We start from the raw sequence: 27,164 nt of genomic DNA on the forward strand, positions 1-27,164 counted from the left end.
AGTTACAGTCTTGGGTATTTTACATTAACATTCCTTACAGCTTTACTAAAGGCATTTTCACACATGCACTCCTGAGCATTTCTAGCAATGTATTTTGCTGCTGAAGTCTTATAATAATAAATAATAATAATAATACATTTTATTTATAAGCGCTTTTAAAAAACTCAAAGACACTTTACAATAGTTAAAAACAGAAAGAACAGCACAGTAAGGACAGACTAACAGACATTGCAACATTACACACAAATCATAAAGATAACAACAATAAAGGTAAAACAACAGAAAACAGGAAATACATCACAATCATACATTAAAAGCTTGTTTGAAGAGGTGAGTTTTGATCAGTGATTTGAAAGTAGGAGGGTCGGTGCAGTGTGACCATTAATGACTACTGTGTGTGAGATTCTCGATCTTTATTCACACAAGTAAATGCACACAATACAGATTTTTTAATTACTGTTTTTAAGAATAGGACACCAATACATTACTTAAACATTAGAATTGCATGTCTTAAATCGCAGAGGTCAAACATGTCTGTTGCATTGTAAAGGTGTGTAAAGCCTACCTTAGAAAAGCAAGCATAGCTTCATGCTGTTGTAGCAGCTGCTTGGTGCGCTTGTCTATATCATTGGAAAATGCCTGACAGTGAGAAATCCCAGGAATCTGTTTGCCAGTCAAGTGATGAAGCATGTCCACTACAGACCTAGACACAACAACACAATAAAGTTACATCTCCTGCAACCGCAGACAGATCGATGCCACTACAGTTAGGAAATTAAATCCCGACTGAGCTTCAGTTCAGGTACAATCTATTATTTTCCTTGACCCTATTTTAGCTCTCTAAGATTTAATAGTCTATAAAAACCCATTTTAAAAAAACATTATTTGCACACGAGGGCCCTTGTTTATCCTTAAGTTCCCCATATACATAAATGTAGCATCCAGCAGGCAGAAGCTGCTTTAAGGTGCTTTATATTACTTTGTATCATAGTTTTTTTTAACAGATTTAAACATGCAGTTATGTTATATCTTATCATGATCTAAATTTGACTCTGCAGTTTAAAGTTAATTCATTTACAAACTACACCCTCCATATTTGCCTAAACGCACCTGGAGTCTTTGTTTTGACTGACTCGAAAGGACCTTCCACTGGAATGATTTGTTTGAATTTTTGACACATTTCTGGTGAAAAACAGGAGGAATACGTTAAAACTGAAGTCCCTAAAAGTTAAAATCCTCTGACATTAACATGCCTCTAATTGCGGCTGCTGAACTTAACTACTGAGTTTTACCTTCTGAGTGTGTGTGGTACAGAGATAGGAAGTGGCCCGCCCGGCCACCCAAAGAGGCTAAACCACCTCTCTACAGCCATCAACACATTCTGGTAATAAAGTCCTTCTTCTGAGTTGGCCGCAGGGAATTCTGGGACGCCAAAATTGGTTGGGGTGTCTGTGTTTGGAAAGATGTCTGTATCCCTGCTGCCCTGGCTGCTTACACTTCCACTGCAAGGAAGGGAGTCTGAGGAGGACAGATACATACACAGTGGGGACTTTAAACAAAATACTGCTGAAATAAAGGTATAGACATTCAAACATTAACAGATATTTAAACATATCATACACATACACTCTTTGTAACGGAGAGCAGCGCACAGCTGAGTGAGGGCATTGTTTACACACGTGATCAGCTGATGGCGCTCTCCAAGGTGCTACTGCCCGGAGAAAGGCCTGTAATTCCGGGGGAGCTGAGGAGGCAACGCCGGGGTTGCAGAGCTGGAGCTAAGAGAAGCGCTAAGAAGAGAAAACATAAGCCTTCTGTACCAGCGGTGATTATGGGGAACGTGAGGTCTTTGGGCAATAAGACGGACGAACTCGACGCGCTTGTAATACCGCCAGTGCAGTATTATGTGCTTCACGGAGACATGGCTGCACTCGGACATCCCGGACCACAGCGTGGCGGTACCCGGCTTCAGGACTTTTCGGGCGGACAGGGACGTTATTAAGAGCGGTAAGAAGAAAGGTGGAGGGATTGCACTGTATGTGAGTGAGAGATGGTGTAATCCTGGCCATGTTAGTGTGAAGGAACGTCTCTGCACCCCGGACATTGAACTGTTAGCTGTTGGAATGCGCCCATATTACCTGGCCAGGGAATTCACGTACGCCATTGTTATAGCTGTTTACATCCCACCGTCAGCTGATGCCGAGTGATGCCATTCACTCTACTGTTTCACAGCTTCAAACTAAGCATCCAAATGCTTTTGTAGCCATTACTTTAATCATGGGGACTTTAATCATGTAAAAATGGACAAAACACTACCCACTTTTCATCAATATGTTAACTGTCCAACTAGAGAAAATAAAACACTGGACCTTCTGTATGCTAACGTTAAGGAAGCCCCCCTGGGCAGATCAGACCACAACCTGTCCTACTGACACCAGAGTATAACCCCTGGTCCAAAGACAGCCTGTGACCACAAGGACTGTTAGGAGGTGGACACAGGAGAGCAATGAGGCACTGCAGGACTGCTTTGAGTCCACAGACTGGGATGTACTCTGCGAGCCACATGGAGAGGACATTAACAGCATGACTGACTGCATCACAGAATACATTAAATTCTGTGAAAACACTGCTTTACCGGCCCGGACTGTACGCTGTTTTCCTAACAACAAACCCTGGATCACCAGTGACCTGAAAGCCTTTCTCAACAAAAAGAAACAAGCCTTCAGGTCTGGAAACAGGGAGGAGCTGAAAAGGATACAGCACGATCTGAGGGAAAAGCTGAGGGAGTGCAAGGACTCATACAGGAGAAAGCTGGAGGCCAAACTCCATCAGAACAACGTGAGGGATGTGTGGACTGGAATGACGGAAATCACTGGTTTCAAAGGGAGAGAAAGACAACTTTCTGGCAGCCTGCAGAGGGCGAATGAGCTAAACCTGTTCTTCAACATTTATGTATATGGGGAACTTAAGGATAAACAAGGGCCCTCGTGAAGCTGTTCTTCAACAGGTTTAGTGCACAGCCTTCATCTGCCTCTCCCACCTCAAACAACACCCCTGTACTTCACACCTCCCTGTCTCCCTTTGTATTTTCTCCCTCCCCCCCAACCCCCCATGGTGAACTCTTTGGACTCTGGCCACAGGAATGCACTTCCCCCTCTGAGGTGAATTGCTCCATCCCCCCCTGACTCTAACAACTGGCCAGGTGAAGAGACAGCTGGAGAAACTAAACATTAGCAAGGCTCCAGGCCCGGATGGCATCAGCCCAAGGGTTCTGAAGACCTGCGCCAGCCAGCTGTCTGAGATTCTGCAACACCTCTTCAACTTGAGTCTGAGCCAGGAGAGGATACCGGTGCTGTGGAAAACGTCCTGCTTGGTCCCGGTCCCAAAGAAGACGACACCATCTGATCTCAAGGACTATCGACCACTGGCTCTCACATCTCGTGATGAAAGTGTTGGAGAGGCTCGTCTTGACCCACCTCAGGCCGGAGGTGAAACCATCCCTTGACCCTCTACAATTTGCCTACCAGCCACACCTGGGAGTGGACGATGCCATCATCTACCTGCTGCAGCGTGCTCACTCACATCTGGAGGGAAACGGCTGCACTGTGAGAATCACTTTTTTTGATTTCTCCAGTGCATTCAACACCATCCAGCCACAACTGCTGGAAGAGAAGCTGCAGTTGATGGGTGTGGACTCGTCCATCACCTCCTGGATTACTGACTACCTGACAGACAGACCACATTTTGTCCGACTTGGCAGTGTTCAGTCTGGAATGGTGGAGAGCAGTACAGGAGCTCCACAGGGGACTGTGCTGTCCCCTTTCCTTTTCACCTTGTACACCTCTGACTTTCAGTACAACTCCAGGTCATGCCACTTGCAGAAGTTTTCTGATGACTCTGCGGTGGTTGGGTGTATAAGTGATGGGAAAGAGGGGGAGTACAGAGAGCTGGTGGATAACTTTGTGGAGTGGACAGGAAGAAATCACCTGATTCTGAACTTGGATAAGACCAGGGAGATGGTGATCGACTTCAGAAGGAAGAGGACAGCGCCACCACCGCTGTGCATCCTGGGAGAGGATGTGTCTGTGGTGGAGGAGTACAAGTACCTGGGTGTCAACATAGACAACAAACTGAACTGGAAGGCCAACACTCAGGCTGTGTACAAGAAGGGGATGAGCTGACTCTACTTTCTGAGGAAGCTGAGATCCTTCAACATGTGCAGCAAGATGTTGGAGATCTTCTATCAGTCTGTTGTGGTCAGTGCACTGTTCTCTGCTGTGGTCTGCTGGGGGAGCAGCATTGGAGGTGGTGACACTAAGAGACTGGACAAACTCATTAAGAAGGCCTGCTCTGTGATAGGCTGCAAGCTGGACTCTTTTGTAGTGGTGACAGAGAGGAGGACTCTTAACAAACTGTTATCCATTATGGATAATCCTGATCACCCTCTGCACACCCTACTGGACAAACAGCGGAGCAGCTTCTCCAACAGACTGATACAACTCCGCTGTCACAAGGACAGATACAAGAAATCTTTCTTACCGAAGGCCATAACTCTCACAGCTCACCTCATGCGAGCAGAGAACTGTCATCATGATAATATCTGTCTCACTTTACTGTAATCTGTTCTGCACATGTTAAATTTACAAATTATCCCTGCACTCATGTTCACTTCATTTGGCTGTCTACTCGCCGTTATATTGTATAGTTTCTGCTTATAATATGTCTACACTCATGCACTTTAACTTATGTCAATACTGTCCATTTACTACTCCGTTTTTGCACATTTACATTTAATCTTTCATATTTAATTTACAACCATTTACAACTCTGTTTTTGCACATTTACATTTAATCTTTCATATTTAATTTATAACCATCTACGACTCTGTTTTTGCACATTTACATTCAATCTTTCCATATTTAATCTTCCTATTTAAGACTAGTAATGCTTAGTTAAATCCTGGTTGTATATATTCACATTCTTATTTTTGATATCTTTAGTACTTATTTACTTTGTAGTTAATATTATATGACACAAACATACAGTGAATCTTACTGACCTGAGACTGAGGTCTTGTTTGTTGAGCTGTTGTGATCAAACGATGAGGAGGAGGATGAATTCGGACCAGGTGCAGGACTTGGAGTGTAATAATTCTGAAGGATGGCCTCAACAGCTGTGGCCCCTGTATGACAGTGACACATAAACCAATCAGATGCATTAAGAAAGATATTGGATAAAGTTTCACAGCTGCAAAATGGTTATAATCCCCCCAGCACATACATGGCAGGATTGTGCCATGTACGTGCACTTGTTTGTGATATACAGTACCAGTCTTGAGAACTATCTGTTGATCAGATCGGTGCAGGCCCATGTAATGCCAGACTGTCAATTGGCTATTGTCAGCAATGGCACACAGTTTGACCTTGAATCTACAGAGAAAGAGAGGAAGGTCAAATTTAAGAGAAAAGCAGAAAAACAGTTGCTAGCTAGAATCAATGTTTTAATGAAAAGGCAAGTAATAATAAAAAAAACTGTTGATTTTTTGGATTATTTGACAACATGAGACACAAGAGTAACCCTTTAATAAATGTTGTTAAGGTGAAGGAGAACTACATGGGTTTTAACCCTGCCATTGCCAGGGAAAATGCAAAAAGAGAAAGCCTATGCTTGGAATTAGGTTGAAGCAATACTTTTAAAAAGCACATTTTCTGTGCAGCTGATTACACAAGATAATACTTAAGGGGTAAAGAAGAGGAATAGAAACTACAGGGCAAAACAAATCAAATGGAGATATAATGGCAGGACTATTTCTGTTTGAGAGTTGGATGAAGAAAGAAAGTAGGCAAAAAAACAACAAAGATATAAGAATAAAAGATATATGGGGCATTTACCTGTTTTGCAGGTGGTCAGTGAAGGTGATAGTTGTGCAGATGGACAGTGGGGTGGCAGAACAGAAGAACACATTGCAGATAACCTGACCCTGCTTTTGGGCAGGGAAGGTGCTACCCTCTGGAAATATGACGGACACAGGTTGCATTGTTGTTCCATCCTCCAGTTTCACCTTGTTCACTTCAGCTGTTACAGTAGCTCCGCTGCAAATGTGGATTAACAGGTATATTGATCGCACTGGTATAAAGGACACAGCCAACTTTTTAGATGACCAATTTGGTTTTAAAAGTTTTAAAAGTTTTATATAACAGATTTTACGGTCTATAGATCTATAATGAAAATTTGTCCTTTAGATAGGCTGATGACAAATTTGTAGTGAAAAGATTACAGCAAAATCTGTCAATCTATTGATGTTTAAACTGTGAAGCTATTTATATTTGACATGGGAAAATTAAATGCAAAACGTTCAGCTGAGTGAGTCTGAGCTCAAATCTTTAATTCAACCTTCGTGCTCCCATGTAACATTATAGATAACATCATGCATATTGCCGTTGGGAAGAAGTCTGTATTACTATACGTAATTTAAATTTTTATATTCTTTTAACATTTTTAAAAATGTTTTAAGATAACAAAGTGTAAGGAGAGCCTTAGGACCTTAGGACTATGTTCCCCTGTTCAGTAAAAGCAATGTGGGTCAGAACATGCTGCCAGAACTGTAAATGGTGCAGCCAGATTGCTGTCTACTGTGAAATCTGAATAACAATGTAAACCACAGAGGAGTGAGGATTAGCTTTTTGGCTTACAATGTAAGTGAAATCTAACATGAGCACAGGCCTGCCAGTAAATGAGTCCTGGCTTGATTGATAGAAATCCCACTGAAATGAATAAATCAGTTTATGTTCCTGTGTTTACTTTGCATCCATTTAGCTCCAATGGCTCAACACAGCTGCTAAATTACCACCAGCTGAAAAAAAAATGTAAACACAATAAAAATGCATCAATGTTATTGTTCCACTTAGCCAAAACATAGATGACAACAACTGTGATCGTAAAACAGTTGTGTAGGCGTTGTGATCCAAAGTGAACCATTCATGAATAAATTAAAGAGTTTTTGGCCTGTGGAAAACCGAAAACATTCGTGTTTGTGAGTGTGTGCATGTGTGAACCTACCTAGGATATCCAGAAGCGAGCAGGGTGACTGTGGCACTTGCACTGGTTTGCAGAGGTACAGATGTGAGGAGGATCTGAGGGGGCTGGATGGTGATACGAGGAAGCTTGCGAGTAATAGTGATGGACAGCTTTCTGTAGGGTTGATGTTCCCCCTGTCCTCCAGTCTCTTCACTTCCCTCGTCTCCCAGGTAAAGAGGGAGCGATAGTTTGGTCATGTTTCCAGACCCTTGAAGAAGAAAATGTACAAATCAAATTGTGGTGGTGCTATCAAAAGCTATTCAATCAGTGAACATGACACCTTCTTATATCAGCCTCTAGCTTTATTCATTTAGTTTATTCCACTTTTATTGTACATTTTTTCATCCATCTGACATGTAATCACACAGGGGGAAAAAGGTTGTTTTCCAATTATGGTTTTCATTCCAACTTGACAGAAGAAAGATTAATAAGTGGTTCTTACTGTAATACTGTAATACAACATAGTCAGTTGCCTATATTTAAGGCCTTTGCATTACTATGCTCACTCTCTCTACAGCATTTAAAGGTAGCAGGTGTCTCCTCCATCTGCAGTCTTAAACTGGTGTGAGCAACATTGATTCAAAACAAATCGGCTCGTTAAATTTTCTGCAAAAAGCACCAGACTGTTGCAAAGTAATCACAAAAAAAAACGTTTTGCTTATGTGCACACCAAACTGGTCAGTTTGGGCATTGCTGACAGAACACAAAGTCCCATGAAAACTGCAGAGCGATTAGAACATCTCTCTCTGCTACAAACTCCCTGAGGTCTGTCCTACACTCTCAGTCCCTCTCATGTGTATGACAGTGAGATCGATTCAAGATATAAGTCCATTGGTAAAATTTATGATAAAAAATGTATGACTACAGGTCTGACAGAAGTTTCAACTAAGTTTTCTCTGTATGCTCTCTACATTTCATATTAACTAAATATAGATTTAGTTTATGTTTTGACCCATGTTAAACTATCATCTGAGGGATGTTACACTTAATTTGACAGTAAAATATGATGTACATTATTTGTGTGTTTTGAAGTGGGAAAGGGGTCAAGAATTCTGAACAAAGGATAGTAAATGTAGATTTATTCAATCACTTCTCACCTTCTCTGATTGACTCAGGGCTGATGATGACAACCAAACAAATGGATTGTCCGGGCTCCAGGCATCCTGATGTTGGAGACACTGTACATGCATGTAGCTCCCCCTCTCTTCCGTTCTCTGTCCGTACTGCTACTGCACTGCAGTCAAACCACCAGCTGACATGCTCCCTGACACCTCCACGCCAAAACACACTCTCTTTACACACTGCTTTCAGCTCCACTGTCTGCAGAGGGAGAGACGAGTTAGGGGCAGAAAAGAAAAGAAACAGACAGCAGAAACACAGATACACACAACTAGGTGACATGTAGAAATGATAAAGAAAACAACAAAGATGAAAAGAGAAGCAAGGGATTGGATTTCAAAGTTTTGAAAAGCCTATGAAGATGGAGAGAGGGGAAAAACATGGGAAAGGAGAGAGGAAAGAAAATGATGCAGGTATACCTTAGTGTTGTCAGACTCTGGTTCCACATGGAACTGTAGACTAGAAGGGGATATTTCCAGTGGGGCACACAGCACTAAAAATACACATAAAAAATAGTAGGGAAATAATAAATTGAACTCAGGAAAAATAAACGAAATGAAAAAATTTGTTCTGTGCAAAAACGGTGTAACAGCATTTTAGTAGGAAAACACAGAAATATATGTTGAACAGTGTTTAAAGTAGTTAGCCATCACAACAACTGTGGCTTCACATTAATGACACTACCTGTGGCCTGTATGTGATGTGACTGTTGTGTCACCATGGTGACAGACCGAGGATGAGATTTGACGACATGGTGCCTGCTGCCAGCTGTCAGCGAGGAGGAGGTGGAGGAGGAGGAGGGTGGAGTGGGGAAAGGAGGAAAAGAAGCAGCATGCCTTCTCACTCCGTTGACCTTCAGTGGCAGGTCAAAGTCATAGCTCGCTGCCTGCAGGAAGACATCTCCTTGACTTTCCTTTTATACTTCTTTGACATTTTAAGATATCGCTTGTACAACCACACACATTTCACAGTTTTTTAAATGACTGAATCAAAATGGAAAGGCATTATGTAGTCTCTGCCAACACTAATAAGCTATATAGAGATACAATTAAAGTTAACGGCAGCATATCTACCACCTGCTACTGCTTGATTATCAGCTGCTAGAGATACAAGGTCAAACTCGACAATGACAATTCACAAGACAATGAATCTGAAGGTTAAGCTTCATCTGACGGCTCTAAAATGGTGTAAATGCAATGCATTGGTCAAAATCTCACTTGGGTGGGGGAGAAGACAAGGGAACAGTCCACTCTCTGGTAGCCTTGGACTTCCACAACAGTCACACCTGGCTCCTTATCTGCTGACAAAAATCACACAAAGGAAAAAAACTCAGCAAACACAAAACAATCTAAGGACATATCACCTGCTCTCAACCAAATACCAAGTGTGTGATATGTTGCACTGTGTGTGATGCAAATGCATACTTGCTGAGGGCTGAGACAGCTGCAAAGAGAAGTCTGTGTATTCTGACAGGTCGAAGGTGACCCGGGCTTTAGCTGACGAGCGGTTTGTCAGAGCAAACGGAATCGCTCGCTGAGAACTAGCATAGACACCATGAAACTGGAAATGGGACTGAAAACAGGGTGGGGGAATGAAACATCAGCAGAGAATTAATAGTCTCAAAGATGAATGACTGAGAATGCAAAATATTGCATTTGATATAAGGCTTGAAAACAGTATTGTTGATCTTAAAGCACAAATGTTACAAACAAAAGTGATTCCAGTTGTCCAGTCCAGACATTAGATTATCTAATTATTTGCCACCAAACATACAGAAAAGGTAAAAAAAAAAGAAACAGTTCACATAGCTTAAACAGAGAGTGAAACAGGATTAAAAACAAACTGACTGTAAAGCCTCTGTTCTTCTTTTATCTATTAACTTTAACAAATTATGTACAAGCGATGTTTTTGAAGTTTCAGAACGCAGCAAAAGAATGAAATCTTGCTTTGGAAGCTTAGCTGAAGCAAATAAGAATACGAAAGAATAATATTCTGCTTTGGAAAAGCGCAGACGTACAAAAGCAGAATATCCTTGACTCCATTTCTTTCAAAGGTGCAACCCATGATGTCCCCAAAGAGACACACACACCTTCATACATTATGTCAAGCACACTTTTTTTCTTCTTTTTCTTCCAACTTCTCCTATTTTTATTTAAATGCTCATGTGATTTAACAAATTAGCTTTTTGTGGCAAGGGGCCAATATATGATCAGTTTTACTGGTTCACATATAATGTTTGGCGAGTGCTGTGATTGTATCTGTTAAGATATCAACAGAAGGACCTTTCTTTCTTTATTGACTGCAGCTGAGAAAATGTTGCTAAAACCTGAACAAAGCTGACATATTCGACAGTTGGCTCACTCTCTCTGCGATCTTCTGTTAAGAGATGTCAGTGATTAAGCAACAGCTGCTGTTAAGACAGCTTATGATGTTGTTTAGTTTCTACAAACTGCAATATGTCAGTGAAGGGAAGTCATGTGGGCGGATAATTGTGTGTTTTTCTTTCTGTCCTTCACTCTTGTTGAGATATTAATTTCTTTCTCTTCTCATCAACTTTTCTTACAATACATGCTGTACTTTCTAGAGAAACAGCTCAATGGACCACCTACACACAGCTCAGGATTCATATAATAGTTTTACTGTTGCCACAGACTCTGTTGCATTGTGGATATATATGATCATGTTCTCTTGGTTGGAACAAACTAAAGATCGCAGAAAACATTAAAGCTGCAAGACAAAGAGACGGAGAGGTACGCATATATGAAGTAGTTGAGAGTTCATTAGAATGTCCTTAAAAACAGGTTGAGATAATAAGATATCACCAACACAACTCTTTAGATAGTCTATTCAATGCTGCTGTATTGCTGTGTTGTCACTGGTTTTTCTCCAACTCTGACATTGATCACACTATGGATGACCTCTGATAAATAAAAAGAACATTCAATGTTGACTTGACATTCCATAACAATTAGGATGACGTGATAAAAAATGTTCTAATTAATAACCAATAAAGCTGAGATCTCATTAATACATCCAAAGACAAAGTCCGCTGGCTCTCCAAATTCTAACTGGGTTACCCAATAAAGTCCTGGATAGACTTCAGTTCGTCCCAAATACTTATTACCAATCCTACTTCTTCTTCTATCACTCGACTAAATATCACTGAAATCTCCTCCAAAATAACCCCTATTAACAAGAAATGCTCATAGGTGAGGACACCGCTTGGTCTGATGTTTCTGGGAACACTATTCCAGAGCAATGCATTAAGCTTTTGTGAAACTTCTTGTCCATAAAACTCATAAATGTCAAATTAATTTGATTTGTTTAACATTCTCTGGTTGCATTAATTATGTCTCTCACAATCTCTGATGAGACTACCATTGATAAATATTCAGGAGTTGCACTTTTTTCTTTTTTTGGGAGATCTAAGTTCTTTTTCCACTTGAAGAAAGTTTAATACGCTCCAGTCATGAGATACATCTCCAGTAGCTAGATTGAGATATATTGAATAGATTCGTCTTTTGCTTGCTGATGTTGGAAGATGAATGTTAATTTTTGCATTTACATTTACAGTAATTGTCCGCTGTAGGCTTAAGACTGTAATAAAGGAGTTAATACAATGCTACATGATTGGCTTTGTATGCCATCTCTTTTTTCTAGCCATTTTTATTGCTGTTGTTTGTCAGACCTAAAGAAAACTGTGCATAACATACACACGCGCACACACACACACACACACACACACACACACACACACACACACACACACACACACACACACACACACACACACACGCGCACATAAACTCACCACACTGATGTCTACATTTGGATGCTCCACTGAGCCGCCCACTCTAAGCTCGATGGATTTCATGTTCCTCAGAGCTATCTGTAACAGACAAAACACAAGCATATTTATGGAAATTCCTCTCCTCTATTTTACCATTTTACCAACACAAAGATAAATCATCATCTCCTCTTCTTTCTCTCTCTTACTTCCACTCTTGTGTCAAACTTGAAGACAGAGTCAGGGTTGAAGTGGATCTTGAGAGTAGCCTGCCCCCCGCTTGGCACCACACCCTCTGAAGGACTCACCATCATGCCTGGCAGAGGGCAAACATCCAGCACCTGCCTCATACAAACAAAAGCAAGCAGCAGAGAGGTTAACTGTGTTTCTTATTTGGTTTGCACAAGTTTGAATGCTCAAAGCAAGTATCTGCATACGTGTGTTTGTGTGTGGGCACCTGGTAGTAAGCATGGTTCTGCCCTGTGTTGTGGAAGACTGCAGTTCTGATGGAAGGCATGTTTAGGGGCACTGATCCAAATGAGACCCGTTTCTCTGCCAGCTGGACACTTGTGCTTCCAACCTGAGAGAAACACAGGTATGAAAACTACAAATATCCTCTGTGTTTTATGTCATTCTCCAGGTATATTTTATCCATAATAGTTGGTTCTATATTTCTACGCCACCCCCTCTTCCCAAACCTGCCTTGTCTAATTCAAATCTAGTCACCGATTTCCCACATTTTACACAACAGCTTTTGACAGCCCCCAGAGCACATGTATTTGCTGCATGTGTATGACTCAGTGAAGAGAGTGATCTACAGATGATGACACACAACTGCAAGTAAGCGGGAGAGATTTTTCATTGAAAAAAACATAAAAGTCACAAAGCTAACTTTTAACACAACACTGCTTGTTGCTGTGTTCTGGTCTACTGAGGCTGCTGTCAGAGGAGGAATCAATACATGCCTCTGTGATGGATTTTGCCCTATATGATTGTTGAACTTTGGGGAAAAACAAATAGGCTCTTTCTATTTGACCAGTCATTTCATTTCCTTTATAAATCACCTTTTAGATTGTTGAAAATCTCTTTTGCTTTTAAACTTTATTACAGCTTTGCTGAGTGATCTCAAAGAGAATTCCCATCAATTATGTTTGGCTGTTATTCAAAAGTGTAGAAAATTATTGCACAGCATAAAACATTTAAATGGATCCAAAACACAGAGCACATCCCTGTTACTGTTTAAAAACTGGATTTCCATTTCTCTCTATTTAAATTAATTGTAGTCTTCATTAATCCTAGCTGATCAACCATTCTGTTGCAGTTATTTTAAAGAAGATTGTCTGTCTGACAACTCCACAGGTTAGGGGGGTTGAAAACTGTCACATTGTTTACATTCTAGTGAAGTTATGAAGTAATATACTGAGGACATAAATCAATGGTTTCCAATGATCGGATAGTGCTGTCTGCCCAAAATCAAATATGTTTTAGTCACAAGAAAATATGTCATTGATACAGCCCAAAATCCCCTCTGTTGTCTCCTGTCTGCCAAACAAACAAGCAGTAGTCCTGAGGGTTTATTAATGCCAGCCTGAAGGTGTATTCTAGCTCTCTCCTTTTTCCAACATCCCAAAGTTACAAACCCTTGATCCAGATAGATTCTGTATGAGTGGCTTAAAGTACAGCGCTGAGTTTAAAAGTGGCTACGCTGTAAAACTTCTTTGTTGAACCTAACCTTGGTGACACAGTGCAGATGTTGTGTATTGCCCTCATGGACACACAGAGCAAAGTCTCCTTCAGCAGGGGAGGAGAAGGATGGATGCCACACCACCTCACAGTCCAGTTCCCTGTATGGCTCCACTGTGCCTGAAGGAGGGAGGGACATTAGTTGAATCAGCTCAAATTCAAACAGTTAAATCCATTTATTACATTTTACCAGAGAAGCTTCTTAAAGGCAAACACATCAGAGAGGGAGACTGCACTTTTGGCACCTGTTGCAGGTCTGATGGAGAACAAGATGCCACTATCTGTGACTATTGGTTTCCATGTGAAGGCTGCAGGGTGGTTACGCTTGTTTCGAAGGGTAACCAAGCTCCTGTATCCTGATTGAGCAAGAAGATTTGGGGTTGGGCGGAGGACCAGCAGGGTGGTTGACAGCTCCAAATCCACAGGGACAACCTGGGCCTGGACTAGTATCTGACCGGGGTGTTTCTTGTTCACAGAGTAAGATACAGGTCTGGAAAAAAAAAACCTGTTTAAAACTTGATTTTCATGCTTTTTAAATGTTTCTAGCTGCTTCCCAAACCAACCTGTAGAAAGGACCAAGGTTGTTGCTCTGAAATGTCAGAGGTAAGATGTTGTGGGAGTGGGGTGGCAGGACATGGGACAGGGGTGAGGAGCCCTGCAGCTCAGGGCAGTCCAGCTCCAGCTGAACCCAAACAAACACTGACAGATGATTGATTAGCTTCAGCTTCTCAACGCACACTGACTGAGCACACACCTCGCCGAAGTCCACCAACAATGGACCTAATGAGGAACAAGACAGATTTTAACCCCAGATTTATTTTTGGGCTTTTTTATGCCTTTAATGGAGAGATAGGACAGTGGATAGGGTCGGAAATCGGGGAGAGAGAGTGGGGAATGGCATGCTGGAGGGAAGCCACGGGTGGGATGTGAGCCTGGGCCGCCCGCTTGAGGCTACAGCCTCCATACATGGGGCGCGCGCACTAACCACTGCGCCACCAGCGCCCCATTTTAACCCCACTTTTAACATGAAATCTATTCCACTGCACTGAGCTGGTGTTAAACATCTTGTAAATGTACTTTTTTTAAAAGAAGAATTAGTTATGCCTCTTCTCACACTTTGTACTCTGTCTCTGGCACCTCTGCATGAAACTCTTACCTATCTCAACTTGGTAGAGCTCCTGAGCCGTCAGAGTCCTGTTGCAGTCTGCCACCTCCTGGCAGGTAGAGGGAATTACATGAATTATGTCTGAAACCTAAAAAGGATGAAACACAACTATATCAAGTGATCTGTCAACATTTTAATTAATAAAAAGATCATTGTTTGGTTATTATTTGGTCTGACCTGGCTGTTGAAGTGCCATGTTTTGGATGTTATGTATTTTGGGCAGCTGCCTTTGGTTTCTGGGGAAGAATAAATGTACTTCATCTTCGAGATCTTATTCATCTCCAGGTCGTGGAGGTGGAGTGTAGGGGGAACAAGCCCTTGAGCAGGAACAATCCCAATATCCACGTCATCCTCTACTTTCTCCTGCTGTCTAACATCAAAATAAACAACACTACTTACTGTTGAGCTGTATGATGCTGGGGGAAAAAATCTTGCAATAGGCCGTCAGGACAGGAATCAGACTATTCATAAGCAAGCCTACCTTTCCTTGATCTTCTCCAGGCGCATTTGTCTTAACTGTTTGAGGAAGTCTTTGTAAATCTGTCTATGCCGCTGTCTCTGCTCTTCTTCTTTGTCAGTAAAAGAATAGTTTGTGAAGATGGTCCTGAGAAAAATGAAGACATGATATCTTTAAGTGAGAGCGTTTTTTAAAATCTACTTGAAGACACAACAACGTATCCTGCAAAATCCATTTATGATTATAGGCTCCACAGTTTTGTTTTTTTTATAAACACTTACTTCCCCAAGTATGACATAAATATATAACATTTCCAAGTATATGTTGTGAAAAAACATAACAAATCACAACACAGAGAAGCGGACAAGTAGACAAGTGATTCCATGACCTCTACCTGTACTGTCTATGTGCAGAGGTAGGCCTGATGCTTGTTGCTCTGTCATTAGGAAAAGCCAGGAACTCCTCCTCTACTTCTTTGTTCTGCTTCTTTTCAGTTCGTTGTATGTGAAGTCGTGTTTTGTCAGCGTTAAGTACAGCAGCATGTGCCATTTCTCTGCAGCGAGCCAGTTCGCTGGCTCTAATGTGAGGCCTTGATCTGGTTGGATTGGTTACTGCTGGAGTGATGCCTGCAAAACAACCAATTAGAGCATGACAGTTCCATCTCTCAAATCATCTGATTAAGGGAATAGTATTGTGACATTTTAAATCAGATTTTACTCCAACATTGCCCATGAAAGACCTATCAGTAAAATTATTGTATTATGATGATTTGGATGATTGTGTACACATCCAAGTCAAGTACATCTTGTAGTTAAAAACACATCACTGTATGAAATCGTTTTTACTGGTCGGCACTTGCTTTCATCACCATGAGCACAAACTGTAGTTAGTTTTAAATCAAACCCAAATAAACTGAACTCCAAATACTCATTAGGGCACGATATGTGGATTCATCTACAGCAACAAAAAAAAATTGTCCATAACAAATGTACCTTTCCCCTTCTGTGAAAGAAGCATTTGCTAAAACTACAGTGGCCAGCTAGTATGGGAAAAATAATGAGTATTTTCTAAACTAGGAGTTGTTTTAAAAGCTTTTCCAACCAGCTTGGGGCAAATTAGGAGAGCTAAAGTGTAACGAGATATACAAATTGTTAGATTCTTCCTGTAACATTTACCAGGGTTAAGCTTAGGCCCAGGGTGTGTGGTCTCACTGCAGCAGACAGCAGATAGGTGAAGGGTAATGGTGTGGAAGCTGCAAAGCTCAAGTCCAGGTACATCTTCGGTGTTGTTACTTCCCCTCTGAACAACATGACCTAAGACATCCAGTTTCTGTAACAACTGGAAGCTCCCTTGCTGTCTTGCAGTGAAAGACAAAACTACATCCTGAGGAACACAACAGAGAAAAAAAATGGGGCAACATTCACACTTCCATTTGGCCTTCATAAATACTTAACTGAATCAATCCCCATTCTTACCTGGCACTGCCCGGGGGGGATTGTGCCAGAGGAGGGCTTGGCAGTGAAATGAGCTATCTTGCGGAAGCGGAAAGTTACAGGAAGTTGAGGGCAGAGGTTTTTCAGGACACACAACAGGTCAACACGTCGACCCATCACACAGGTGAGAAAATCCAATCTTTTAGAGGGACTTGGTACCAGAGACACAGGCAGTCCAGAGCCTGTCACTGCCAGCTCCACACTGCTGTTAGCTAAAGAGACAGAGAAAAGGTTAATCCAGTGTTTCCGGGGAATCTGCTATAAATAAGCTGCACTGAAAGTGACAATAACCTAACTGCTGACTTGAAACAGTTTAGAGCATTTCTATAGGATGTTTTGTGTTTCCCATCAAGAGTGTGTTGTGATTTGTGTTTCCCACAAAATGACGCGATACCTGGGCGGTGGAGTTCGCAGAGGGGTTGCGGGAGATCAACATACTTTTTTTTTACTCTTATCTTAGGGTATATTTTAATATTAGGTTTGTATTTATATCAATACAAAAATGTGTTTTTCCCTCTAAATTAATTTTGTTTTTTCAACAAACAACTTTAATCTGCTGAATTTATCCACGCACACACGCACAAACATTTTGAAAAGTTCCACTCGATATTCCGTTATTTATATGAGTTCAGCACAGCATCAGCAGCAAGCAGCTGTACATTAACATTAGTTTGATAGGAGCAAGGCACCTCAATCGTTGTGTATTTACAAGAGGGGTGTACGGACAGTGGACCTTCTCTTGACCTCTCTTTCTTTCTCTGAAGCTGATGTGATTCTGCTCTCTTGGTTTTGCCGTGTCTTATCTCTCTGCAGGAGTCTAGAGGGATTTTTTTCAAAACGGGAGTTTTGTTATGTTGCATGGAGCAGGGAGGTCCTCGCACACGCTTGCACTCGCTCGTGAACTCTCTCTCTCCCCCCCGCTCTATCTCTCGCTCTCTCATGCACGCAGCAACTTTATGAATAAATTAAACATTTAATTAATACAGGTCCAAAATATACTTGGGCGGCCAGCCCAGGTATCGTCTATGTGTGGGGAATACAGCATTACCATAATGGTGAGTGAAGCCATGCCTGCTTCCCACTGACTCAAACAGCAAGAAAAGGCAGTAGTCTTGCCGGCTGGCTGAGTAATCCTTCGTCTTCTCGTCAGTTTTACTAAAACACAAAGGCATTTTTTTGTGGTGGTTGACATAATGCAGAACAGACCCTTATCAATACAACCTGCTCCTGGTTAGTGTAGTGGTGAGTATCCCCACCAGTGAGCGGGAGACCAGGGTTTGATTCCCTGATGGGTTGTAACTCTTTTTTTATCCTCATATTCACCTATAAACTTTTTTTTTTAACTTTTTTGTTATTTATGTGGATTTCAGACAAATTAAAAACCATTTAAAAACAATTTACCTCTTGCAGATGGGGCTGAACTGTACAGTCACAGTGGTTTGGTCGTACGGTCCCAGTTGACCGTGTTTAGGGACACACACCAAGACCTGAGAGATATCCTGTGTGGCTGGGCTGCATCTCTTCATTCCTTCCAGCAGGACGGCGTCTGTACTCTTCTGGAGGTCTGCTCCCTACAAATTCATCCCACTCTTACCCAGAACTTCCACCAGATACGTGTGCATTGTGTGTCCGCTCCAGTCCGTTACGGCTCTGTGCACCCTCGTCCGTCAACACCCACAGGCTGCGCACGGAGAGTACAGCCGAGACAAAGGAATTCCTGCGGTAATTTTACAGATTAACTTGCAACCGCGCAAGATAATACGAATAATGTGGTATAAAACCATTTAAAACACATAAACAAACACACATACCGTCATTGTTCTGAGCCGTCAAAACTGAGTTTTAGTCTGAAAGTAAACTGAATGTTTTAATGTTGTTTGCGTGTCTGACTTCCCGTCCTGCTCGAACTTTTCTCTGGTAAATTGATGCACCGTGCTCCGGCATACGGCAAAATGAGTAGCCTTGCGTATCTGGTACAGAGGGCTCCGAACTGCTGGAGCTTCGACGGTGCTGGGACACAGTGCAGCCGAGCCAGTGGTAGCACACGCTCAGCTGCCATAACGGAGCGAAGACGGACCGAACACGCATCTGGTGGAATTTAGGCTTTAGCCTCAATGGTCAATGTGAATTCTATTTTCACAACCTGAAGAGTGCAGACCAGTCAATATTTTACCTTGTACTTTCCTTGAAACTAACATATCTATCTACATTTCTGCTGTGCAGACAAGCCAGCTACACCTACTCTCTCTGAGGGCATTACTCACCACCTCAGACCCAGCAGCAGTATTCTGGAGCAGGCAGACCCAGCTACAAGCCTGGGGTGCATTGTTTCTTAGAACCACATTCTCCAAGCAAGACGTTCCAAAGTACACAGGTCCAAACCAGAGACAGGACAGTGGAGCCCCCTGTAAAACAGCAATGGATTACAGAAATAAGCACTAACATATTTGCATGGCCACCAAATTTGAACTTAGTAGTAAGTAAAGAAGTTAACAGTTTTTTCTTTTCTATAAGAAAATGTGAATTGTACACAAACTCCTGAATTACCTGCATGTCAAAGACCTCAAGGCGCTGGTCCACCACCTCAGCTCTGATTCTCAGAACTACAGTAGATTGATTCTGGAGTTTGACCCTGGGAAAAAAAGAGGGTGAGGATCAGGTACTTTTTTTCTTTCTTTTTTAGTTTTTTATTGACCTGTAAATTTAGAAATGTAACAGGTAGCACTTATTCACCCCTGCCATTACTTTAAAAGTACAAGGTTCTATTTTCTCCTTGACCCACAGATATATTATTAGCTATTTTTGCAAGCTTCTACTAAATTTAAGGGAAAACATGTGACTTTGCAATTAGTGGCCAATACAGTCAGTGCATGATATTTGTTTTTCAGAATTCTATGAAGTGTATCTTACAGAGCCATTTCATCAATCTGCCTGGGTTCATTTGTTCGCAGTTCCACTTCAAGCCATTGAGTGGCACAAGCTGCTATGACTCCAGTACAGGGAGAAATTCTGAGTGAAGGGTGTCCATTGTACTGAACCTGGAACAATCCTTAAATGTAAACACACATGCACATAAATATACATTAAGCTTATTCTCATTAGGTGAAATTACATAATGCACCTTAAGTTTTCACAGTTAAACAAGTAGCACAGCATCCTTTATTTGATAACATTACAGAACCAGTTTGAAATAAATGCGGAGCACCACAATCTTATTTCACAGAGAAAGACAGTGGTATGTGTAATTTGCAATAAGATAGATGTCTACGGCAATTTTCAAACCTGCTAATTCAAACATGTTTCGAAGAAAAGAGTATGAAGCTGCATCATAACTTGCAGGAAAAACGCACTGTTTGCACTGGGTTGGCCCACCCCACCCCAACAATTTCAGAAATTTTAGTGAGAAAGCTGGAGAGTCTTGATTTACCTGGTTCTGATCCCTGATTGGTTATAAGGTGGTGTTTGCTGATCACCTCACTGCTGGCAACAATACAACCAAAGTCTAATAATGGGTCCATTATAAGGGAACAAACCCTAGGAAACCTAAAGAAACACAGAAAAACAATGAGGTTGATGAGTAAAAACATTTATGGAGATGTATGTGTAACATTCATGACCATCTATACCGCAGGAAGTGTGAAACGTATTCATCCTTAATATCTCAGCTAGATATCATGTGTTAGCATTTGTTTTGCCAACTTACCCCATCACTGGGATTTTAATAGTCTCCACATCATTTACATGAATCAGAAGATTGTCTCTGACCTCCTTCTCTTCCCTAGGAGTGAACTCCAGTAACCCGCTTACAGACAGACCCGGGGCCACTGCCTCTGCTGAGCCAGATGCTGTGAACCTGAACAACTGCAGGTTAAAAAAGAAGAGATAACATGACAAAGGAGTGCCGATATCAGACATATGCACAGTACAGATCACTTTGTTTTTACCTTTTGATTTAAAAAGCAAAAAGGGTGAGAAAAAACGTTAAAAGAGATAGATATGCATCTTACTCTATATTATTACAATATTTGCACTAAGATTAGAAGAGAAAACTCTTTAGAAACACTTATACTAGAACCCAGTGGTGTCCAAACTTGCGGGCCAAAATTGTCATTAGAATCAATCCTGTAACGTGGTTCATGTTATTGGAAAAGCTTCCTGCATTTAGCTCAGGTCATTAAATGGTTAAACAACAGTCCGCTTGTTTGCAAAAAACTTTGCATAAGTTTTTTTTCATAGTTTACAAAAAAATGTGGAAAATAGTAAAAGCTGTAGATTTAAAAACAACAAAATGTTACTGAACATTTTCTATTTTAGGAATATTGTTCAGCCCTTGTTAACATGAAAAAGAAAAATAAGATAATGTGCCAATCTTAATCAAAATCTTCTGATTCTTCATTTGAAGTCACGGGCCGCAAAAAAATCCCCTGAAGGGCCGCAAATGGCCCTCGGGCCGCACTTTGGACACCCCTGCTATAACCCTACACTATGAAACAAAGTAAATACAGACAGAGATAGGTAGACAGATAGATAGATAACATTTATGAACTGGTTAGCATCAAACCAACAATTTCCATACACGTATAAAGAGAGACGCTAGTATGCTAATTACCTGTGAGGAGTTAGCTAGCATTAACTTTGTTACAAAAATGACTTTAGGTTATCTAAAGCAATTTCTTCATTAATTTCACATTCTTATTATTCTTAACAGTTCCCATTACCTTAGATTTGGGCTTTTCCATCACTATTTTCTTCAAAGTTTTCCCAACATTTGTCGCCCTTAATGTCGTCCTGTAAACTCCCCCGACTTCAACATCTCTGAACTCGACGGACGGCGGGTCGACTCGAATACAAATTTCAGCCATGTTATAACTTTATACTTACTGCTTGTTTACAGGGGTATTCAAGTGTTTAAGTTTCGTCGCTTTAACCTGCATTTAAAACAGTTCATCCTGCAATTTAGTCCGCTAGCTGAGTCGCATACCGATAGTCAACTTTACCGTTGCTACCTCAAATGTTGGATACTAAACAGACGTTGACAGCTCAGGTGGTTGCTAGGAGACGCCCGCGGTTGGTGCGCTCGTTTTACAAACCTGGTTAGTTCAGGCGGGCGGTGAAGCTCCACTTGAACCGTAAAGCTTTGAAAAAAGGAAAATAAAAAAATAAAACCCCTTTTTTTTTGCATTCTTCTCGTTTTTTCATACACTTAGTGTCAAGATAGTCTAATGTTTTATCAATGATATGCAGTTTCTCTGCCTATCTCCGCCTCTTTTGCAGTGTCTTTCTTTAAATGTAGGCCTAATGATGCAGCCTATCAATCAATCTTTATATTCTTAGCGCCCATTTATAACAAATACACTTTACAAAAGAGCAGGTAAAATACCTTATTTTTGTTTAGGCTATATGTTTCAAAGACCCAACATTAATCCATGAGCACATCACTAAGCAACAGTTAGCCAAGCTATAGCATGTACACAAATTGTTAAACATACTTGAAATCAACATACTGCAGATAGGTTTTGAATTTTAGTTTTTTATAAATACAAATTTCAGGCAACTCCATTTGAATCCCATGCGACCCCACATGGGGTTAGGAACCCAAGGTTTGGAAAGCCTGCTATAGACTAAGATCCTATGGAGGAACATTTTTCAGTAATACTTCATTATAATGCTGATTGCTTATTAAAGACATAAACGTGGGTGCAAATATAAACTTTAAAGAAAACATAATGAAACATACAAATCATTAATTTTTTTATTGTATTTTAATATGGGAAAAACCGGAGTGCTCAGAGTAAACCCAAAAGGAAGGAAAGTGTGCACTCATGTTAGGTGTTGCTTGCTTCATTATTGATAACACAGAAGCAATTCTCTTAAAAAAAGAAAAATTTACAAAAAAGTAAATTCTGATATTTATCTTCATTCTTCTGCCTCCTCTTCGCTTTCGGACAGAAAAGAGCATTCTGTTTCTTGGATCATAGAAAAGGCAACAATTTCTGTGCTGGGTTTAGCTGAAACATCCTCTTCTTCTGACCACTCATCCAACGTTTTCATCCACGTTACTACTTCGGCTTGAAAAGTAAACAACTTCTACAAAATGCAAAATTGCAGTCATTAGAGTTGATGATTTATACAACAAGAATAATGTCTTTCCTCAGTACAAAGTACATAATACAAAAATATAGCTGGAAATACATTGTTGTAAGTAAAACTAACATCACAAAAAAATAAGAGTCCTTGCAAAAAAGGACAAAAATTTGAAAATGTTATCATCTAAATAAGGAAAATGGGGTGCTGGACAGCCTAGCGGTCCTGTCGCACGCCCCATGTACAGAGGCTATAGTCCTCATCAGCAGCGCCCGTTGGTTTGAATCCGACCTTGGCCCCTTTGCTGCATGTCACCCCCCACTCTCTCCTCCAAACGTTTGTGGTCGCTCTTCAGCTATCCTATCCCATAAATGCAAAATAAAAAAACTTCCAAATTTAAAGAAAATCTGTTTTAGTCAAATACTTGAATTTCACATAACAGCACCAGGGCTCTCCCATATCTCATCATCATAAATATAAGAGGTAGTTGAGATTTTATCTGTGGTTGAAACATTCATGCTGTGGCAGTCTTTTGTGGTTGTCTCTTCAGCATTTTGGATGAAATCCTCTGCTGCTTCTTCATAATCCTTGGACGGTTCTGTACATACTTGATCACTCTGCAAACCCTGGTCCTGAATGTTTTGTGGCCACTTGTTACTTGTTTCTAAACACTCCTGATGAGTAACTTTCGCTGCACTTTTCTCTCTACAAATCGGAGAGGCAGCCAAGACATCCTCTGATGTATTTACTTTCCTCCGCTTTTGTTCTCCATCTGGGATAGCGGCGGCTGCTTCGTCTTTTATCTCCCCCTGCCTCTTTTTACTTTCCAGGCCAAAGAAGTTGTTACGGACAACGTAGCGCACACACTGCAGGAGGACATTCCTCTCGTGGCGGATATCTGGGGCCAGTAACTAAACAGAGTGGAGAAAAAAAGAAAAGAGAAAGGGTTCATCATTTCTACCATACACGTTTTATCCTTTTGATTGAAATATTTCTGGATAATCTCAGATGTCTTCATACCATCTCAAGTAGAGTAGCACGACGCATCTGTGGTGTGTCTTGGTGTCCTCCTCTACCGCCCCTTCCTCCCCTGCCTCCTCTTCCCCCTCTACCTCTTCTATTGTGAGGTGTGTAATTGGCACAGTCAGACTGGGAGACTTTTTCAGTTTCTGTTCCCTGGCTTCTTGAGGGCGCTCTGTCGTGGGAGTTCGGTGTTATTGTGTTTAGGAGAACCTTGTTTTCTTGCACAAGGTCCCTGGCTCTCTGAATAGGGGTGGCTGAAACAACAAAAAAGATAACCATGAAAACATATAAAGCAAGTAACAGAAGGCTTTATCTTGGATAAAGATAAATACTCATCACTACAGACGTGTTAATGCAGTTATTGGCACTCCCAGCCATCATACTGATCATAACCATCATAACTGGTATCATAACTAGACGTTGAGCCACCTAAGCTACACATTGTATTCTGTGGCCACTTGAGGATGGTGTCAAACTCACCCTCTGGTTCTTCATCACTGTCGCTCTCAGTCTGGGAACCGTAGTTGGCAATCAGGGATCCCAGAGCTGAGCTCATCTGCTTAGGGGCCACAATCAGGTTGCCAGACCTCGACTCAGCAGCTGGGTCGTCTTTGTCAGAATCTGGAAGCACAGGCGGAAATGTAAATATGATACAAATGATATGTTTGAGAATGCTCCTGTAAGGAACGTTTAGCTTGTGCCACTTTTGGCGCCCCCTTGTGGACAAAGCAGTACCTATTCTGTCTTTGATTAATATTGTCCTGTATATGCTGTACATGTACAAGTAGGGATTTTGTAACAAGAAATTAGTCAGTTGTACCACTTCTTATCAAGAATGTTTTCCATGGAAGAAGGAAAAAATAAGGAAAAAAGACAAAGGCCTGTTCTGACACCTACCCCACGGCATTGATTTCAGGCATCAAAAATAACTAGACAGAAATAATCAGTCTTGTCCTTGATTTGGTCTTATTTGCTTTAATAGGTCACATTCACACTATGTGACTCAGATCTGATTTTATTTTCTGAGAATGGGAACACCACAAGTCTGGACTCTTGATTTTTTTTCAAGTGAGATTTGGGCCACTATCATATGTGGATTTCCACTGGAGTCTAATACAGGCCACATTTTAAAAGTAATGTGAACAGCCAAACAAGAAATATTCTGATCAAAGCTAAGAAATCTGAATTGAGCATTAAGGGTTTAAATACAAACTTGACATTGATTAGTCACTAACCATGGTCACAACTGGCCAGTGCTCCCAGTGGATCCCCTTCCCTTCCAGGCTGGGTAAGGGGTGGAGGTCTCTCTGTAGCACTGCTGTCTGATGGGTGAGGGCCTCTGTTGTGTCGCCCATGGTACCCTCTGTTACCCCAACCACGACCTCGACCCCTTCCTCGTCCTCTCATTCGTCTGGGAATAAAACATTAAAGCCTGGATCAAGCTGAGAAAAACTTCTTCCATATTCCAAAGCAAATGCTAGAAAAATCTAGATGTATATGGTTACAAAAAAAGAAAAGAAAAAGTCACAAATGTGTTCTTTTACCCAAACTGAGCTGTGTCTAATACTGCTCCTGTCTCCTCCCGCGCCACCATCACTTTTCTCTTCTGTTCCATATTCTCAAGTGTTGGATAGTTTCTGGAAAACAGTTGAAAAATGAAAACATCATTACATTTTGCTGATTGGAATTAGACAAAATATAATATGTATTAATTTTTAAATAGTTCAGAAATCAACAATCTGTTCTAAATACTGACTTGCGTCTCTCCTCTCTCCATTTTGCAATCTCATCTGGTGTGTCCAGCTTGATTCTTTTAGCTCCTGGCGCGTGGTTCTACAGACAGAATATAAAAAGACTGACATGAGCAAAGAAAAGTAGAGAGAGCCTGCAGAAAGCCTCTGAAGCACATGAAGTTGTGTGACCTACATTCTTCCAGTGGATGCTGACGATTTTTTCATGAGCCATGAAGCTGCAGTCGGGCACAGAACACTTTGGGAGAGATTGATTGAAGCAATCAGTAATAATCGCATACTGATTTCAAAACATTGTATCAAACTTAAAAAAATATATAAAACACGTGTCAAATTACCTTGACATGTTGTGAAACATGTTCATCATACTTTTCCTGGATTTTGAAGCCACGATCACAGGTGTCACAGAAGTGGGAATACTCCGGTTCCTTCTTATTCTTCTGCTTAGTGTTATAGAAAAATCTGTTCACTTGCAGTTTTAGGATTTTAAAAAAAGAGTGCAGTTTACATGTTTAACTAATAGTTACCTTTTTCCCATGATTGTTAGGGCCTCCATAGTTCTGTCTTCCACCTCTATGTCCACCTTGATGCCATTCACGACCATGGTTTTGACCTGAAGACCAGACTGAGTTAGATGGCAATGTGATAAAGACATACAGAAATAAGTTCCTTGATCTTTTATGATGCTGTTATATTATTTGAAACTATAGGTCAGGTCACTATGAAGGTAGAGGTGTATTACCGAGGTCTGTCCCCTTGTGGATGATTGTTTGGTTTGGATGAATATTAATAAACTCATTTAAAGGTTACTCACCGTATGGACGGTTGGGTCCAAAGGTCCCCCGGCCTGATTGGGAGCCAGACCCTCCCGCTCCCCAGTGATTCCATCCGGCCTGGCCGCTATGGTCCCAGCTGGGCTCAGAAGGCGTCTCGGACCAGCTCCACATGCCGGGGTGGAAGCTGCTGTTGCGGGGCTGCTGTTGGTGCTGGAACGGCTGGATAGAGTTTGCAGGGGGACAGCCGAAGTCCGGCGGAGGATAATGTCTAGCCTCATTCATACCGAAAGCTGAAGCTCTCTCTTCACGTCGACAGTGAAGTCTTTCTGAAATAAATGTGGGTTTCTTACCACGCAACTCTCACATGTGCATGTTTTGATCGTAGGTTGGTTGTTCGTCACTTCCGCGAGAACAGGAAAGAGAAATAAATGACTGGAGTGAAGCCTGAAAATTACAATAGCGGTGATTAATTAGTTATACTAGTTTAAAATTCCACGCATAAAGTGCATTTACAACTATGCATTATCTTTAATTATACAAAAAATATTTATAAACTGGCACATGTACCACACGGTACCACATCTTCTCGCGAGATTTATGAAGCGCTCCTTTTTGGGTTGCCAGGTTGAGGACAAACACCCATGTGGAATTTATAATCAATTTAAGGGAAGTGTGGATAAGGTTATTGG

General features: G+C 41.2%; 2 protein-coding genes across 3 annotated transcripts in view; both read right to left on the reverse strand.

Moving 5' to 3' along the window:
• LOC132959871 (cilia and flagella-associated protein 47-like) overlaps nt 1-21,703 on the reverse strand; it is a 46,005-nt gene extending 24,302 nt beyond the window's left edge. Inside the window, exons 1-32 of the mRNA XM_061033122.1 lie at nt 21,560-21,703; nt 20,545-20,702; nt 20,269-20,384; nt 19,752-19,890; nt 19,389-19,473; nt 19,106-19,246; nt 18,243-18,412; nt 17,890-17,996; nt 16,824-17,053; nt 16,524-16,731; nt 15,743-15,974; nt 15,373-15,495; nt 15,069-15,261; nt 14,883-14,979; nt 14,290-14,506; nt 13,972-14,216; nt 13,716-13,846; nt 12,441-12,563; nt 12,193-12,324; nt 12,008-12,085; nt 9,621-9,768; nt 9,414-9,496; nt 8,928-8,964; nt 8,616-8,689; nt 8,175-8,397; nt 7,060-7,285; nt 5,892-6,092; nt 5,329-5,429; nt 5,060-5,182; nt 1,293-1,518; nt 1,111-1,182; nt 566-703 (exon numbers count right to left, since the gene is read on the reverse strand). Coding sequence (XP_060889105.1) covers nt 566-703; nt 1,111-1,182; nt 1,293-1,518; nt 5,060-5,182; nt 5,329-5,429; nt 5,892-6,092; nt 7,060-7,285; nt 8,175-8,397; nt 8,616-8,689; nt 8,928-8,964; nt 9,414-9,496; nt 9,621-9,768; nt 12,008-12,085; nt 12,193-12,324; nt 12,441-12,563; nt 13,716-13,846; nt 13,972-14,216; nt 14,290-14,506; nt 14,883-14,979; nt 15,069-15,261; nt 15,373-15,495; nt 15,743-15,974; nt 16,524-16,731; nt 16,824-17,053; nt 17,890-17,996; nt 18,243-18,412; nt 19,106-19,246; nt 19,389-19,473; nt 19,752-19,890; nt 20,269-20,384; nt 20,545-20,702; nt 21,560-21,703 — 4,721 coding nt within the window. The remainder of the gene's footprint in view (nt 1-565; nt 704-1,110; nt 1,183-1,292; nt 1,519-5,059; nt 5,183-5,328; nt 5,430-5,891; nt 6,093-7,059; nt 7,286-8,174; nt 8,398-8,615; nt 8,690-8,927; nt 8,965-9,413; nt 9,497-9,620; nt 9,769-12,007; nt 12,086-12,192; nt 12,325-12,440; nt 12,564-13,715; nt 13,847-13,971; nt 14,217-14,289; nt 14,507-14,882; nt 14,980-15,068; nt 15,262-15,372; nt 15,496-15,742; nt 15,975-16,523; nt 16,732-16,823; nt 17,054-17,889; nt 17,997-18,242; nt 18,413-19,105; nt 19,247-19,388; nt 19,474-19,751; nt 19,891-20,268; nt 20,385-20,544; nt 20,703-21,559) is intronic.
• Nucleotides 21,704-22,579: 876 nt separating this feature from the next.
• On the reverse strand, nt 22,580-26,890 carry nufip1 (nuclear FMR1 interacting protein 1). 2 transcript variants are annotated; one of them, XM_061032833.1, is made up of 10 exons: nt 26,514-26,890; nt 26,227-26,312; nt 26,038-26,139; nt 25,875-25,937; nt 25,705-25,781; nt 25,493-25,585; nt 25,184-25,359; nt 24,429-24,569; nt 23,946-24,202; nt 22,580-23,836 (listed from the first exon to the last, which is right to left on the reverse strand). In XM_061032833.1, the coding sequence occupies exons 1-10, from the start codon at nt 26,755-26,757 to the stop codon at nt 23,357-23,359; spliced, it is 1,719 nt and encodes a 572-aa protein (XP_060888816.1). In that variant the 5' UTR covers nt 26,758-26,890; the 3' UTR covers nt 22,580-23,356. The 2 variants fall into 2 exon arrangements, with proteins under 2 accessions (XP_060888816.1, XP_060888814.1); XM_061032831.1 differs by having other exon boundaries at nt 26,038-26,142.
• Nucleotides 26,891-27,164: the final 274 nt, after the last annotated feature.

Source organism: Labrus mixtus, chromosome 24 (genome assembly GCF_963584025.1).
Source record: "Labrus mixtus chromosome 24, fLabMix1.1, whole genome shotgun sequence".
Lineage (NCBI taxonomy): Eukaryota > Metazoa > Chordata > Actinopteri > Labriformes > Labridae > Labrus > Labrus mixtus.

Coding starts and splice junctions, on each gene's coding strand:
- nufip1 (XM_061032831.1), bottom strand. CDS start 26,757: ATGAATGAGGCTAGACATTATCCTCCGCCGGACTTCGGCTGTCCCCCT. Junction 24,570..25,183: donor ACTGGCCAGTTGTGACCATG/GTTAGTGACTAA, acceptor CTGTGCTTCCAG/ATTCTGACAAAGACGACCCA. Junction 23,837..23,945: donor GTGCTACTCTACTTGAGATG/GTATGAAGACAT, acceptor CACTCTGTTTAG/TTACTGGCCCCAGATATCCG.